Raw genomic sequence first — 17,411 nt, forward strand, 5'->3', positions numbered from 1 at the left:
AAAAAAAAAAGAAAAAGAAAAAGAAAAAGAAAAAAGAAAAAAGAAATATCACATCAAAAGGTACTTCAAGGGGAACTTCCTATACAAATGGCAAACCCCCCATCTCAGATAAACTCAACATACATTATGCCACAAATATCTTGAACAAAAGACAAGAAGTTACTTTAACTATCAAGCTATTTAATGATCTGACTCTAGAGATACAAAACTCAAAAGAGCAGAGGTTTCCTAGATGGGTGATACAAAACAGTGGCCTTTGGGCCAGCAATGAAGGAAGAAGGCAGGCTCAGGCCTGCGGAGCACATCGGAGCACATCGGAGCACAATTGGCTCCTATGGTCAGCGCCAGCCCAGATAGCCCAGGTCTAAGACCACAACATTTGGCCATTACCTGTTTCTCTTTTTCCGGTGTTCTCTGTTAGAATTTTCTGATTCACTACCACTGCTTGTGTTACAGCGTGAGCGTGACCTGAAGACAAAGCAAAAAAGAAAAAAAAAATTTGTGACAGATTATAGACAGGTTCATCAGGCACTCTCTGAATGATTTTTGTAGAAAAATCATGAATCCATCTGATCCCTCTCCCAGTAAGAAGTGTTTCAGAGAAAGAGCTAGGCAGGAAGAAGAGGAAAGCACGTGATGGGAATTCCCAGAAAGAACTTGGAAGATCCATCATGCCTCACAAAACCAGCATGCCACAGCTAAAACAAACATGGAGGGTAAATCGAGGGGCAGGCAGACTTATCGCCACTGCTCTGAATTTGTTCTGATCATGTGACAGTTTTCACCAACGGAAGGAGGTGTGGTAGATAGCCTGCAAGTTCCAAGACTAGCCCAGAGGCCATTTCCAGGCCCTTTGGGCAACACAGCCTCGGCCACCATCTTGCCTCTGCCTACTCAGTCCACTTGGACACACACTCACAATGTTTGTTGTGGCTTTAAGCCAAGTGGTGGAATGGTTTAGAATACAGCAGGGCATATCTTGAGACAGCTCCTCAGAGGCACAAAAGGAACGGGAAACAAAGAGAAGTAGCAAGGGCCAGAGCGGAGCGGAAGACGGAGATCCAGCTGACACTGGCATTAAAACGCAAAGACGGGCAATGCAGACATAAAGCAGGCATAGGAAAGGGGGAGAAATCTCCACTCTTGCCTCAACCACAAACATCTCGTCCTTTCTCCTCTCTGGCTCCTCCCTTTGCTTTCTTACCTCCTCCTCTGCTTTAGATCTGAGTCTTCTCCACTGTTGTGAGCTTTCCTGGGGAAGACAAAAGAAGTTACAGAAGGCAGCATTATCTACCGCTAAGAAAGCAGGCAGAGATTCACATCCGTTAACTCAGCGGCTTTCTATCCTGGTTCACTTACCACACTGTTTAAGTTATGAATACACATCCAGTCCTATGACAGGTCCCAGAGACTCCACACACCACCGCTGGCTTCCAGCACCCAGTCATCTACAGTGAGGTTGTGGCCTATGCGTAATGCCCATGTTGAATAAGCTACACTCATTCAACAACAGGGTTAGCCTGCGGCTTCTAGGTCCGTAGCCCTCTAAGACAACTCTCAGCGGGTTCCAGCTCTCACTTGGATCCTGGCCTGGAATTCTTCATCTCTTCTATAATGACCTCGCCCACCACAACTCACCAAGCGACACCTTCATTAAGCTTTGACCTTTATTATCTCTAACCATCTCCAAACACACTGCTTTCTCATCACCTACTTCTGTTTACCTCCAAGCACTTCTAACAGGGCATCTTGTTAAACAAACATAAGCCCTGGAGATGGAAAACATGAATCAGAATCGCATCCTGGCTGTTGAAGAGCATTGTAACCCCTGTTACTCCTTTAGATGGCTCAGAGTTTTGTATTATTTTTACATTTTTATTATATATGTATGGCTGTTTTGCCTGCACATATGCCTGCAACCCATGTATGTGCCTGGTGCCCTCAAAGACCAGGAGAATGTGCGGAATCCACTGGAACTGGAGTTACAGATGACTGTGAGCTGCTATTTGGGAATCAGGACTCAAAGCTGGGTCCCAAAAGAACAACCAGCATTCTTAACCCCTGAGCCATCTGTCTAACCCAGAGCACCTCGGTTTTAATAGGTCCTCGGTAAACAGTTATGAGGTGGGAGAGAATGGGGCTGGAGAGGTGGCGCAGCAGGTAAGAGCAGGCACAGCTCTTGCAGAGGACCTGAGCTCAGTCTATCAGGTGGCTTACAGTGAACTGTCACACCAGCTCCTGGGGACTGAGCACTGCAGGCACCTGCACTCACACACTCCCCTCCCCAATACGTACACAGAACTTAAAAAGAAGAGGAATGACTCTTTACAGCACAGTGCATTTCAAGTGAGGAGACACGCATCACTGTAAGCTGTCACCATTCCTGCTTGCTCACTTGTCTTCCCGCTGCCTCTATCTGACCCTTGACTTCTGCCTACGGCATCCCTACTCAGTAACCCCACACGACAGTGCTGAGTACTTCCCCAGTGTATCCAGGTTTTCTAGGTCAGCAGTGAATAGCGAGCTGACCATCAGCAGCCAGAAGGAACTGAACAAGTGTATGTTCCCTACACTGACAAGCTGCTTTCCTGACTGCGGGCTTCCACCACTCAGCAGTCTGACGCCTGCCGGGCGGTGGTGGCGCACACCTTTAATCCCAGCACTTGGGAGGCAGAGGCAGGCGGATTTCTGAGTTCGAGGCCAGCCTGGTCTACAGAGTGAGTTCCAGGACAGCCAGGGCTACTCAGAGAAACCCTGTCTCAAAAACAAAAACAAAAACAAACAAACCAAAAAAACCAGTCTGCCGCCTTTTTCTGACCTAAGTACTATTTCCGTAGCATACTGGCAACATCTTCCTTTGGCTAAGGTGCCCCTGCGTTAGCTTGTCTCTGCTTTCCCCTCCCAAAGTCAAAGGTGGCATCAAATAAGACTCCTTCCATCTTCCTTCTCCCTGAAATAAAAACTTACCAATCTCTCCCCGCTTCTTACGGAACTGTCTTGACTGCAGAGGTTAGCTCCCCCACTACCCGCACGTGCTACATGAGTCTCAAACTACTTCCTTCTCGATCATTCATTAACTACCCACTTACCTTCCACACACATTCAACTTCCCTGTCAACCCCCCCTTTTTTTTAGCTTTTAACATTACCAACGTAAACGTTTCCTTAACATCGCACATTTATTTACTAGTGCTTCTGCATGAGAGGTCAGAGGATCACTTGAAGGACTTGGTTCTCTCCTTCTACCACCTGGGTCTCAGGATTGAACTCAGATCCTCAGGCTTGGCAGCAAGCACCTTTTACTGGTTGAGCCATCTCACCAGCCCTCAATATAAACTTTGACTCTGTGTAACTCCTCTTCTTCCACCTATCCCTCCTCTCTCTCAAAGCCAAACTTCCTGAGACATATCGAAAGCCTCCGCCCCATCTCCTCTCCATGTATCATCCTCCCATGCACCCTAAGAGGGGTGGACAAGGCTCTGACGTCACCACCAGCCTGTGTCCTCACGCTACCTTTAACATGCTTACGACACACAGATATACGATCCTCACCCTTAGACTGATTTTGGGGTGGTTAAGCATCCACAGGTGCAGAGTCACACATGCATTCTGACCTCTGTCGAAGGTAGCAGGCTCAGTCTCTGTTTTGGAAGAGGCTCACAGATGCTAACACACCAGCATCAATTTAGATGACAGAACACACGGGCTTTAAGTGTAGCTCTACTTGCCAATGTGGCAACACTTAATATATATTATTGATGCTTTGCAATGCATATTATATAGTTAGCATAATATCTATGGGTTTTTTCTTTTTTCTTTTTTTCTTTTTTCGAGACAGAGCTTCTCTGTGTGGCCCTAGCTGTCCTGGAACTCACTCTGTAGACCAAGTTGGCCTCGAACTCAGAAATCCGCCTGCCTCTGCCTCCCAAGTGCTGGGATTAAAGACATGCGCCAACACTGCTTGGTTGTATCTATAGTTTTTAAATTAGCCATTTTAAATACAGAGAGCAAGTGGCCATAAATATTTTACAAAAATATTCCCTAAAACTGTTTCAGATAAATACTGCAAGTTCCCTAACTTGCATTATTTTGAAAAAAGAACAAGCTTCCGGTGATCAGGAGACAAACAGTAGTGACCCTTTGAGGCATGCCCAGGACGGGAAGCTTCTGCTCAAACTGGAGTCAGAACCGTGGTCCACCCACCTTCGCCTCATTGGCTGCGAGGAGTCATTGTCGCTGCCACAGGAGAGGTTGCGCTGCCGGGTACAGGGGAACTTTGGTGACTTAGTGCGGTCACTGGAGGAGTTGTAGAGTCCACTGGAGCGAGAGAAACAGTTCATGTGTCAGCTTGGGAGTTTTCACAAGTCCAGTGTGGAGTGTTAGCATTAATGTCATTTGGAACTTTTTTTTTTTTCAGAAATATATCCTCGCTCTCGAGCTGTGGTTCTCAACCTTCCCCACGCAGCAACCGTTTCCTCATGTTGTGCTGACCCCAGCCGTAAAAGAATTTCTTTCCTACTTCATAACCGTAATCTTGCTACTGTGATGAACCGTAATGTAAGTATCGGATGAGCAGGATATCTGACATGTGACCCCCCAAAGGAGTCGAAACCCACAGGTTGACAACCACTGCTCTAAACGGCCTTATAGGTGATTTCTTTATACACACTGGTTTTCCATTCTGTCACATTAAAAGGTTTCACATTAGGACACAGGCTACTGGATCCCACTTCAGTACTCCAGCCACGGGGCGGTTAGTTTCCTCCACTGAGCAAGCTATGACACATCCCTTTTCTGCTTTATCTCCAAAGACAGAGAGCCTCCTTACCTCTGGGGTCCGTTCTCTTCCCAAGGTGTATGAGATTTGCTTCTCTGGGGGTCAGGGCTGTTTTCATTCTTTGCTTTCTTAAAACTTTAATAATAAAGAATAGAAAATAAGTTGACCAAAAAAAAAAAAAGGAATTAAGTTAATGCACAGACCTATTCAGAAGACAAAACAACATTGATGTATATGTGCACATACTTCTGTGCTTACAGCTGTGACTCCTTCCGAAAAGAACCCAACATGACTGATTAGTGAACGTGTCTCTCTTGTAAGCACTTTTGTGTGTTCCCACAGATTCTAGTTGTATCGCTTTATGGGAAGAGAAGCCAAGCTGATCAATTGTTAAAAAACTTTCTAAAGACTCCACTGTAAAAGGAAAGAGAAGATGGTGAAAGATCTGTGGAAAGACCTTACATAAAACCACTACTTGGTAAATTAATTTACAAATATAATTTAAGTCAGGGCATGTGACAAAGGCATTTAATCTCAGCACTTGGAAGGCAGAGAGAGACAAATGGATCTCTGAGCTTAGGATCAGGATGGTCTACGTAGGGAGTACCTGCATATTATATGCTATATCTAAATGTATATGATGTTGTATTATGTAAGTGTGTACTTACAGACACATATGTACACATATATGCACATTTTAAAGGAGTTTAAATGGAGTATCCTGTATAAATGACAGTACTTTCTCCAAAAGCCATGAGTTACTAGATAAAAATCTCAATGTCCGGTGTGGGATAACTTCCTAAGAGTTTTTTTTTCATAATAAAAATACATTTTATTTAATAATGAAGTTGTCCATTACAATGAATTTGATAGCAGAACTAACAACATGGGACAAAGGGGTGCTTGTTACTGAGGAAGTAGCCATACCGTTGGCCTGCTGCACCCAAGCAGTTACTGTTTAAATCCTTCATGTTGTCCATTCAAGAGTTTTATAATGCTTGTACTATCTTAGCATGCAACATTACATTTTAGTTCCACGGGACAGCTTTGCTCAGAGACTGTACAGCTCCCACCCCAGTCCTAAGTATATGCTTTGTGATTATCTCTACCTGGGTTCCTTCATTTCTATTCAGCTGTTTTCCTTCCTATGGGTTTTGGTCAGAGAGGCCGCAGAGACTCCCAGAACAATGGAGGCAGTTGCCATTGCTCTTGGTTGTCACCATCACTAGACGGTAAGCCCACACTGCCGTGGGAAACAATACAACTCGATTGCAGCATATATAGAAACCAAGCTAGAGTGATCTGGGAACCTTCTCCCTCCCTTCCCTCCTTTCATAGCGCTGAAAGTTGCCATGTAGGCCCTTGGGGGAGAAAAGCCAGCAGGAGACTTGCTCAGAAGGGTAAGTAGCCATGCTCTTGAGCTCTGTAATACTGGCCTGCCAGGCAGCACGTGCAATACTGGAAGATTAATAGGGCTAACCAACTGCTTTCTGATTAAATTGGAGTCCTACTCCACAAGAGAGAACACTTGCCTAAGAATGGGTGGTGGGAAGGAGGAGAGAGGAGAGGGGAGAGAATCCTTCCCAGGAAAAGAAGCAATAGCTGCTACCAAGTAGAGAAAGGCAGTAGGTTGAGAAGGAAGAGAAGCTGGTTGCAGTAGTTTGAATGGAACTCGTCTGTATAGGCTCCTGTGTTTAAATACTTAGTCCCTAGTTGGTGGACTGGTTTGGAGAGGTCTGTTACTGATGCATTAAGACCTCATGCTGTTCCCAGTTCTCTCCGCCCCATGCTTATGGGTCAGAAGCAAGCTCCCAACTCCTGCTCCAGTGCCAGACCTGCTTGCCTGCTGACATGCTTTCAACCGTGATGATGGTCATGGGCTCTAATCCTCTGGAACCACAAGTCCCAAATTAAATGTTTTCTTTTATAAGTGACCTTGGTCAACGTGTTTTGTCACAGCAATAGAAAAGGGCACCCATTCACACGAGGCTGGCCAGACTGTCACGGCAGTGGCCAAACTCCCTGGCTCCAAGCCTGGCTCTGAAGCACTGAAAGTTAACCCTGGGGAGGATCCGGCTACCCCGCTTGACCTCTGTCCAGCTTCCGGATATCTTGGCTCCATCCTTCTGGATCCGAATGACTTCTGAATGCCATTTCCTGACCCAGTATCAACTTTCTGCCCTAAGAATGTAAATATAACTGAGTTGTTACTCAAGCCCAACAAACTGTTCAGGCCCACCTAGGGAAACAGAAGAGACCAGCGGAAGGACACGGGGTTCACGTCTCACTTCCTCTGGAATCTTAGCTTGCAGAGAAAAAGAATTATTTAGCTGCTAATCCACATTTAATCCTGGTCCTTAGAGGGATCTGGACAGTTGTTACAGAATATGGCTGTAGCAGAATTCTTAGCAATAGCAACAAGAGAAGAAAGAAACAAGAGAAAGTGACAAGGGTGTTGCAAAAAAACAAAAGAAACAAACTTCAGTTGGGAAACTCTATCTACACTGGAATACTACACACCTGCACAAGGCACATCTGACACCTGCACATGCATCAAAGGTTTAGACGTGAGCATGTTTTACATAGGTTCAATATATTGTTCAATAATTTAAAACCAAAATTTCAAAGATCAAGTTTTCAAAGTAAATGCTTCCTCTTTGAACTGAGAAAAAGTAAAAAAATAAAAAATAAAAAAAAAAAAGAAGAAGAAAAGAAAAAGAAAAAAAAGAAACAGTGAAGCTCTAGTACATTAGCACAAAGTGTATGTGTTTACTAAGTTAAGAAGAGAAAAATGAGAGAAGAGGGCAACAGGGGAAGATTAGAGAGATGAAATGGAACTGAAAGCAGCAGATCTTTAAAGAGTAACAAAATCTCAAGTGACACAGTAACTATGTTCCTTTTCCTGAACTGCTTCTCATCGGCAGCCCAGTGGGATGCAAAGGCGACAGGGTTCCCTAGATGAGGCTCGGGGTCTGAATTTCATGGAAGATCGCTGTTCTTATGTTGGCTACATCGTGAGCACACCCTGTACCTGCAGGTGTAGCTGCCTCCACCCAGCAATGCAAGTCCAACTAGGGAGACCGAGTTAACGAAGGCACATTCAAAGGTGAAGAATGTGTTCTTCCAAAAGGTTGATTTGTAAGGAGAATGCCCCAGAACTGAAGATAAGAAGACAGGCCCCAAAAAGTGTAGGGGAAACACCGCAGCTTTGGATTCTTCACAGTTTTGTAATTTTCTTACCGGGGAATTTATGCTTCATTCCTCCAAGTCACTACCGAGCAGTCGAATGAAGGCGCCATTGTTAACTAACAAAAGATGGAGTGGAGGATGATCTAAGGCATCTCTGCAGGTCACTCAGCTCTGACTGCTGGGACCTCCTCTCCATGATGCAAGTGGAGTGGCTTCTATAGGGAAGAGTGAGCTCCTCAAAGCTACTCATTGTGCGCTGATAACGCCACTCCATGGGTATAATTGGAGACCGGAAAAAATTACTCTAAAACTCTCTTAACAGAGAACAAAGCAGATCTTTCAGGAACCAATCCATATAGCATATCAGCAGGAGGTTTTTCCAGTGGGAATGGCCCTGGGAAAACTGATGCCAAGGACCATAACAGGTCTTCATGCGTATACAACCTCTGAATGCTGAGGCCCTGGGATCGCTAAAGCTGCTAACCTCGTACCAGGACCACGATGGCTCAGTGTGCCACTGTGAAGAATATGGTATCTTAAACAAAAACATCATCCTCTGTACTTCTCCAGCGCCTTTAAGGTAGTCCGTTGTGTAATGACTGTAAGGACCACATGGAATTTTCACTGTGCAGATGCCTGCTGCAGACGGCGTACACATACAGTCTATGACTTCCTCTGTGAGGGGCAGGTTCCGGTGTTTGAATTTCGCTGACATAGTAACATGTTCTTTGGCTCAGACACTATCTACTAGAGTCCCTAGGTTAAAAGAGCTAACCAATTTACCAAAGTGAAGAGATTCTTAGCCTTGCCAGGCTAAGAACTTTCCAGAGCTTGCCAGGGCAAGAACTTTCATAGAGCGCATACGCGTGCACACACTGACCTTTTCACTGGTGAAGGTGCCATGATCTTGGTGGTTTCTTCGTTCCCCCCGTTTTCCGTGTTTGCAGTTATCCGATTGATGTTGTTTGATCCTAATAACAAAAGAAGAGGAAAGATGGATGGCAGGCGACTGAGAGGGGGGAAACAGAAAGACTCGGAATAACTTCCTGTAAATGCAAGTTTAAGGCTGGTACACTGGTTCAGTCAGTCAAGTGGGTGCCATGCAAACACGGGGACTAGACTTAGGTTCCCAGTACCCATGTCAAAAACCCAAACATAATGGCAGGTATTTGTGGTCTCAATGCTGGAGAGGTAGAGACAGGCAGGTCCCGGAAGCTCGACAGCCAGCCTGCCTAGCCTACTTGAGACGCTCCAAGTCTCTGGTCTCCATAAATGTATCCACACTCTAACACACAGGCACACTCTTACACAAAAATAAAGAAATAAAATGCAATCTTGGGTAATTTGTGGCCCATTTAATTGATGGATTATGACTCCTAATAAATGATCAACTACTCAACAAACCTGAGATATTACTATCAGATACATACAGTGCTGCCCCAGGAGTCTAAGCTATGACCTTTGAAGAATATTGCTAGGTTCTCATATCATTGACTTTAAAAAAAAAAAAAAAACAACTTAGACTCTGAAAATAAGATTCTAGAATATTCATTACCATATTGGAATATAAAACATTACGAGTTCTTTGGGACCATGCTGTAAAGTGGTTCAACCTGTCCTGACTGGTCCCACTTGAAATCACACTGAAAACTCCCCCAAACTGGAACCTGTGAGAACACTCCAACTCAAAATGCAAAGAGCAAGAAGCAAAATGGGCATGTGTTAAGTGTACTCATCACCAAAGAAAGTTCTCAAAGGTATCTTTTACAAAGCATGCCTCAAAACCTAAAGCTGAATGCTTTAAGTTTCTCCCACCGCTGATTTGCATACAGGCTAGATGGGCCAGCAGAGGGAGCCCACAGTAGACGCGCGGCAGGGATTCCGGTTATAAAGTCTGGGTCCTAGCCTCAAGGCAGAGATACTGCTTGTGGGACCCTGCTGGTGACTTTTCTCCAGTGTGCACCTCTCGGACAGGAGGAAGTTTAGATAGGAGGGGCAGCCAGCCAATGAGTGGCCAGGGGGAACATCTTCTCCAGGGCTGTCCCTTAAGGGCATCTTCAGAGACAGAGACCAAGCCAGTGCCTACTCATCACCATCACTAAGCGCTAAGCAGGCAAGTCACGGAGGTAGCTGAGAAGACTAACAAATGATAGTATTTATGGAGTGTCTGTTGTGTGTCGGGTACTGTTCTAAACAGTTCATGTGTTATTTTCTCATGTAACCCTTGAAATAGTCTGGCAAAGTAGACATTAATATCACTTCCTATTTAAATATACAGATATGATCCTTAGGGGCTAGAGAGAGGGTTCAGTGGTTAAGAGCACGCACTGATCTTGCAGGACCTGAGTTTTGTTCCCAGGATAGAGTGGCTCACAAACACCTTTAATTCCTTTCCAGGGGATCTAACACCCTCTTATGACCTCTATGGGCACCAGGCATGCATGTGGTACACATACATATATGCAGGTAAAATATTCATGCTTGTAAAATAAAATAAATAAGTCTTTTTTGTTGTTGTTGTTTTTCAAGACAGGGTTTCTCTGTAAAGCCCCGGCTGTCCTAGAACTCACTCTGTAGACCAGGCTGGCCTCGAACTCAGAAATCCGCCTGCCTCTGCCTCCCAAGTGCTGGGAATAAGGGTATGCATGACCACTGCCCAGCAAATAAGTCTTAAAAAAAAAAACCCAGAACTTTTAACCTTATAGCTCTCCAGTCAACCAGCTCAGCCACCAAGATTTAAATCTTCCCCCACGCCAACATATTGTCGCTTTCTATCTTCCATTTAAATGCCTCCTACAAATAGCATGAGTCAATATAAATTAAAGGTCAACCAGGAGACAGAGCCAGACACTTAATTACCTACTTATTAAATTTCAGGAGAAATGGTTAAAGGAAACTAGATCAAAGTGATTAAGTAACTTGACTTTACTCCCAAACAATTGGTTGTTAGACTAAGAAAGATTAGCGGGTCTGAGTGATGAGAGCAAGCCTGGGTTAGCCGGGTGGGTACACAGCCGGGTAATTAGCACCATGTCCACCTTTACTAGGCTGTGTCTCAGTAGGCCTTACTGGCAATGGATGCCTACGTGGCCCTACCCACAGTTCAGCAGGAGCAGTTGTCAAAGCAGAATGGAGATCTAGTTAGCTACTTGATTTAGGGACAATTCTTCAGCCATCTTGTGATGTCAAGGTTTGAGGATGAGCACACATGCATTTTCTATGAGAAAAACATTTATTTTACCATAATAGAATTGTACACAATTCGTAACTTGACACTTGTCAGACCACAGTCAACTCTCTGATGTTACTCAGTGTTGTTGCAGGACATTTGAGCGTACTGTGAACCCCAAGATTGTGTTATTTACTGAGAAAAACCGTTTTTAGCCCTGGTGTGACTTAGCCTTAGTGTTCACCTTTAATCCTAGAGTGGACATAGGATTACTGATAAAAAAACAAGTAAGAGGGAGTCAGAAGGGTGGACAGAGAGATGCACAGGAAGTAGAAGAACACGAGTTTGAAGATTTTCTGAGAGAAGGGCATTCCTGGAGGGGCATGAGCTGAGGAAGAAGGTCGGCTGGGTGCTTTCTCCACCTCTCTGAGCTGGCAGGCTCGCACCCCAGCATCTGGCTCCCAAGTGTCATTGGTAAAATGGAGGGATTGAGACTTCAATTAAAAACAAAAAACAAAAACAAAAACAAAACAAAACCAACACCATGACATTACTATTGATTTAGAGTGAATGGGTAAGCAAGTGACACTAAAGTGAAAAACAAAATAAAACAAAACCAAAAATAACCTTGTTTGACAAGTAAGAAAAACTTATATACAGGAAAAGTAAAAGGACATAGAGTATCTTATGATATTAATATGACATTTGTGCCATATTAAAATAATTTCTTTTAAATACCTTCAAATATCAATTTGTAAACTTAATACTTATTTGTCTGTTCTATTATGACTGTTTTGCTTGAAGGTGGGTATGTGCACCATGTGCATGCCTGGTGCCTGCATAAGTCAAACGAGGAAATCACATCCTCTGGAACTAGAGTTTTGGATGCTTGTGAGCCACCGTGTGTCTGCTCAGAGCTAGACCTGTGTCCTCTGCAGAATTCTTCCACTGCTGGGACGTCTCTCCAGCACGGCCCCCAACCCCATTTGTAAATCTTTATGATTGATTTTATTTTACTTAATATCCTACTTTATGCTTTCTCTAAACTTTGATTTTAAAAAAAAAAAAACTGTATACTAATTCTTAGGCCAAAAAAAAAAAAATCACGATACTTCATGGCAGTGGTCAACACAAGAAATCTGGGAGTTTCAGTAAATTAACCATCTACTCCAGTACGAGCTATCTGAAGAAACAATGTACTCATGAAGAAAACTGAGCTGGTGGCTGGAACTGTTTCAGTTTTATTCCCACACTGGCAGTACAAAGTCACCTTGCCTTAGTTACCCTGGCTTCTCTGAGTATTATGGGATAAAATGGCAAAGTAGAATAAATTAGCAAAATAAAAGACGCCCTTTTATAATTCCAGAGATTACAGTCAAACACAAAAATGATCCAAAGACAACCTTCTCCCTATTACCACAGAAGGTCTGCCTTTGGCAGAGCACAGCCTTGTTAAAGTGTACAACAAAGGTGGGGTTTGAAACACACGCGCTGGAAACGGGCAGTGTTTCTGCATCCGATGGCCTGATTATTTAAAGTTCGAATTCCTGATGTCAGCTCATCCAGACAAAGGGGTCCCTGCTGTTTTCAGAGTTTCTGGCTTCAAAGTCCCAAGGCAGCCATTTAAGCACATCCACCTCCTCACTATAGACGCAGTGACGTTCAACATCGATTTGCTTCATGTCAACTGCAAGATCAAACACGACATCCACCAACGAGCTGGAGGGAAGATTAAACACGTGGGAGTGGCACGGAAAGCTACGAGGAAAATGCACAGAAGAGCCTTCCAGAGTTCATCTGCTTGCTGTTTCCTCTTCCCTAGCACAGCACTGCCCAGCCTGGGAATGAGGTCCATACCCAAAGATCCATTTTTGTCAGCCCTCTGCCAGAGGTACAGACATGCTCACATACTGACTCACAGTAGCCAGAGATGTTTTTATTCTCTACCGCTTAAAATGCCAAGTTCAAAAACAAGACAGTGTGGAGTCTTCCCTTGTCTGGTGGCTTGAGTTTAACTCTCTGAAGACTTGTAAACTGTACCCCTGTTGGAGAGCCTGCCACCAACCTGAAGCATCTGTCCCCCAACCTTCAGGGCCAAAGATAGCCCTTACCTCTGGAATCAAATTAGATTGTTTACCCAGGTACCCACTACGTTTCCAGTGATTTGAGGACATAAATTGGGTCACAAGAAGAAAGAGTGGGTATACAAAATCCTCAAGACACTGGCAGCACCCCCCAAAGCCCAGTGGGACCCTACATCTTGGAGTAACAGATAGCAAAACTTCCCTAGCCACCTTCTCTCAAATCTCGGGCAGAGGGGGTCAGTCCACCTCCCTCAGGGGAGGTTACGGAGCTGCCCGCTCCTTTATATTACACAAAGCACGCATAAGTGTATATAATGTTTAGCTTAAAATTTACTTTATTTTATTACACATATGGTTGTTTTGCCTGCTTGTATGTTCAAGCACCATGTGTTCAGTGCCCATGTAGGCCAGAAGATGGTGCCAGAGCCCCTGGAAGTAGAGTTATAGACACTCGTGAGATGTTTGACGTGGGTGCTAGGAATTGAACCCAGGTCCTCCGGAAGAGCAACAAATTGTACTAATCAAAGCCAAAACAGACCTTTTTATTGGTTCTCTCTGAGTTTCACATCATGTATCCTAATCCCACTCATCTCCCCATTTCTTCAACCTTCCCTCTACCTTGCAACAAAAGAATTTTAAAAATTTTTATTAAAAAAAAAGCACAGAAACAATCTCACCATGGAAGCTGCCATGTGTCACAGTGTGTCCCACAGTACACCTTCATTTGTAAATGTTCGTTGCAATGAGTCATGGGTCTGGTTTGAGGCCTTTGGCTTATGCTGCACCATCATTGCTGGACCCTCACAGGGACTCCTCTTGGATATCCTTTTGTTGCCCTGTGTCTGCAGCAGTGGATCTACAGAGCTGCTCTTCAACAGTTCAGAGATGCGATAGATGCTAGTGTGGGCCAACTCAAAGCCCTGGATCTAGGCCTCGGTGACAGCTGAGTTGGTCAGCCCAGCAGCTCCCCTGCACCCGCACCATCAGGGTGTGCTCTCCTGCACTGGCCCAGCCAGCTTACCCAGTACTGCAGCAGGCAAAGGGCAAGATCAGCTCTCCTGCTCTCATGCCCTTGGGGTCATACCACCAAAGCCAGCTCTACTGTGCTGGGGGTGGGGGATGGTGCTCTCCCAAGTGCTGAAGGTGGTGAAGGGCAGGGCCAGCTCTGCACAGCTCTTAGACATCAACAGGGTGGCAGGTGCCACCCAGACCCAGAACATCTACATGGTCCTTAGTGGCAATATGAGCCACAGACATCAACACAGACCCCTCCTGCTGCATGGCCATGGACTCAGACATGGCCCTCAGTGGCAGCGTGAGCGGGGACTTCACCATGGCCTCAGGTGGCAGGACAGGCTGTCCCTCTCCACCCTCCACCGTGGCATCTCCAGTTACACCTCTCTTCATATGCTCACAGTGTTCTGTTCTCTTTCTCTCCCAGCTGCACATTGTAGTAGCTCGCGCTGCGGGAGGGCTACCCACAAGGGGGCCTCTAGGTGTCCTCCTTCTCCTACACCTACAAGTGGGCCCCCGAGGGTCACTTTAAAAAGGCTTATTTAGTTGAAAGAAAGTTGGTGCAGGTTTTTTTTTTTTTTTAAGATTTATTTATTATTATACCTAAGTACACTGTAGCAGTCTTCAGACATCCCAGAAGAGGGCATCAGATCTCATTATGGATGGTTGTGAGCCACCATGTGGTTGCTGGGATTTGAACTCAGGACCTTTGGAAGAGCAGTCAGTGCTCTTAACCAGGGAGCCATCTCTCCAGCCCCCAAGTTGGTACAGTTTTATACAATAGCTATTCCCCTGCTTGAGCTCCTCTCTGTAAGGTTGCAACCCCATGGTATTTAAGTCTTTCGCGTAAAGAATTTTTAAAAGCTATGCATCTCAGTATATACATGCAAGATGAAAAAAAAAGTGCTTTTTCATTGGAAGTTTAAATACTGGGCCTATACATGCACATGTGTAGATGCATGTGTGTGCGTGTAGGCCTGCATGTGTGTGTGTGTGTGTGTGTGCATGTAGGCCTACACGTGTGTGTGTGTTCTAATTTTGGTTGTCAGGACAGTGCTAGCCCCCTCTGTGTTTGGAAGGTGGATCCCTTCATCTTCTCCTTTGGAATAACAAGCAGAATTGGTGTTAGTTTGTTTGTACAATGAAGCCATCTGCTCTGGTGCTCGTCTCATCTTGGATGAGAGGGTTAGTATTTATTATTATTATTATCATTATCATTATTATTTTATTCACTTTACATCCTCCTCACTACCCCTCTCCCAGTCACCCCCCTCCCACAGTCCTTGCCTCCACTCTTCTCCCCTTCTTCTCTGAGTGGGTGGGGCCCCCTGGGCATTCCCCACCCTCACACAATACCACACATCAGTGGATGAGAGAATTTTAAAAAAACTATTAGTTTCATCTTTTATCACTTTATCATATTATTTGTGACAAAAACATAGAAATGTATTAAAATAATCCCCTAGATGCTGAAATTAAGTTCTGTAGCTGGGGAAACGGCTCAGTAGGTAAAAACTCATGCACAAGCATGAGGACTTGCATGTGGACCTCAACATCCATGTAAAAAGCCTGCGTGTCTGTGTCACATGCACTTGCAACCTTTGTGTTGGGGGCGGGGGCGGGTGTGTAAAGGCATAAGATAAGACCTCTGGGACTTCTAGTGGAAATAGCTAGTGAGCTCCAGGCTCTGAAAGAGAGCCTGTCTCAGAGAAATATAATGGAGGGTGACAGAGCAGGTTTCCTGACATCCCCCTCTGGCACTCATACCTTTATGTACAAACACATATACCACATACATGTACACTACACATGTATATAACACACACAGAGGCACAGATGAAATTAACTTCTGAATCTTTATCACATTTACTAGAAATATTAATAAGCAATAGTAATGCTAATGTTGGCATAATATTAAATAGAGAAAGTAAATTGCAGTTTATATTCTAACAATACTGGTTAATTCTAATAATACTAGTTCCTCAAGACCTGGTTGTCCCAGAGACAAGAGAGTTTGAAAGTAGACCCAAGTGACACTACTATGTGATCCTACCCCCAAGTTATTTCTGATTGGTGAATAAAGATGTCAACAGCCAATAGATGGGCAAAAGAGACATGGGCGGGTTTTAGGATTCCTTTTTGGGGTTGGAGAAGAACCACAAGGGAGAAAAGAAGGTGACTGGAGAAGCTGCCCTGGGTTAGGTGAGTAATGAAAATGTGGCCCTGAAGGCTGGCCAATTGGAGTTAAGAGAAGCCCAGATGAAAGATAGTAATAACTCAGGATTGTTAATAGGAAATAGATTCTAATAGCAGAGAGGGTAGATATGTGCCCAGCTCTTGTGCTGATTAAGGCTTACTATAAATATAAAGGGTGTGTGTCTTTTATCAGGGAACTAAATGGTTAAAGGCAGGGTAGAAATCCCAGATCAGGATTAAACAAATTCTACAACAGTTCTTTTTAATTTATTGATTATGTGTATCTATATGTGCCTGCACGAGTTTATGTACACTCCATATATTCTGGTGTCCAGAAGATGTTGGATCCTCTGAAACTGGAGTTACAGGAAGTTTGGAGTCACCTGATACAGATTCTGGGAACCGAACCTGTGTCCTCTGTAAGAGCAGCGAGCACTCCTCACAGCGGAGGCCTCTCTGGCCCTTAGAACGGAGTGCCTCATGAGATAAATGGGTCTCATCTTTCTAATCGTTACATGTATTATATCCAATTAAGAAATTTACTTTTGATACACGAGTTACAAATGTCAAGCAAAGCATTCAGTCTCACTTTGTTGTTCTCTTACAAGCCACCTCCCTAGTTAATCGTCTATGTTTCTTTTGGGTATATAAATACTTTTGAAATATATAAGCTGTTCTGAAAACCATAGTATAGTGTAAAAACATGAAATAAACAATACAACTAATAGAGAGGCTGATATAGGAGAAGCAAGACTTCAAGACCCTTATGTTGTACACAGCCAGACACTGTCACAAACAAACAAGCTGACAGTGTATATAGATTGTACAATGTTAGACCTATTTCTCCAATTACCAAATTAGAGAGGGCATTGGATGACAATCAACAAATTTCCAAATCCTCATATTATTGGATTGCAATTGATTAGGATATGTTGGTAATATTAATTTTCAAATTAATATATGAAGAAAAAGTAATTGTCACT

General features: G+C 44.2%; 1 protein-coding gene across 3 annotated transcripts in view; it reads right to left on the reverse strand.

The window, feature by feature from the left end:
- The window catches only part of Epb41l4a (erythrocyte membrane protein band 4.1 like 4A), a 208,049-nt gene that overhangs the window by 30,494 nt on the left and 160,144 nt on the right, over positions 1 to 17,411 (reverse strand). For all 3 annotated transcript variants that reach the window (XM_031365273.1, XM_031365271.1, XM_031365272.1), the window contains exons 14-18: positions 8,846 to 8,936; positions 4,828 to 4,911; positions 4,203 to 4,316; positions 1,205 to 1,252; positions 391 to 468 (exon numbers count right to left, since the gene is read on the reverse strand). In XM_031365273.1, the coding sequence (XP_031221133.1) occupies positions 391 to 468; positions 1,205 to 1,252; positions 4,203 to 4,316; positions 4,828 to 4,911; positions 8,846 to 8,936 (415 nt within the window). The remainder of the gene's footprint in view (positions 1 to 390; positions 469 to 1,204; positions 1,253 to 4,202; positions 4,317 to 4,827; positions 4,912 to 8,845; positions 8,937 to 17,411) is intronic.

Source organism: Mastomys coucha, unplaced genomic scaffold (assembly GCF_008632895.1).
Source record: "Mastomys coucha isolate ucsf_1 unplaced genomic scaffold, UCSF_Mcou_1 pScaffold13, whole genome shotgun sequence".
Taxonomy (NCBI): domain Eukaryota; kingdom Metazoa; phylum Chordata; class Mammalia; order Rodentia; family Muridae; genus Mastomys; species Mastomys coucha.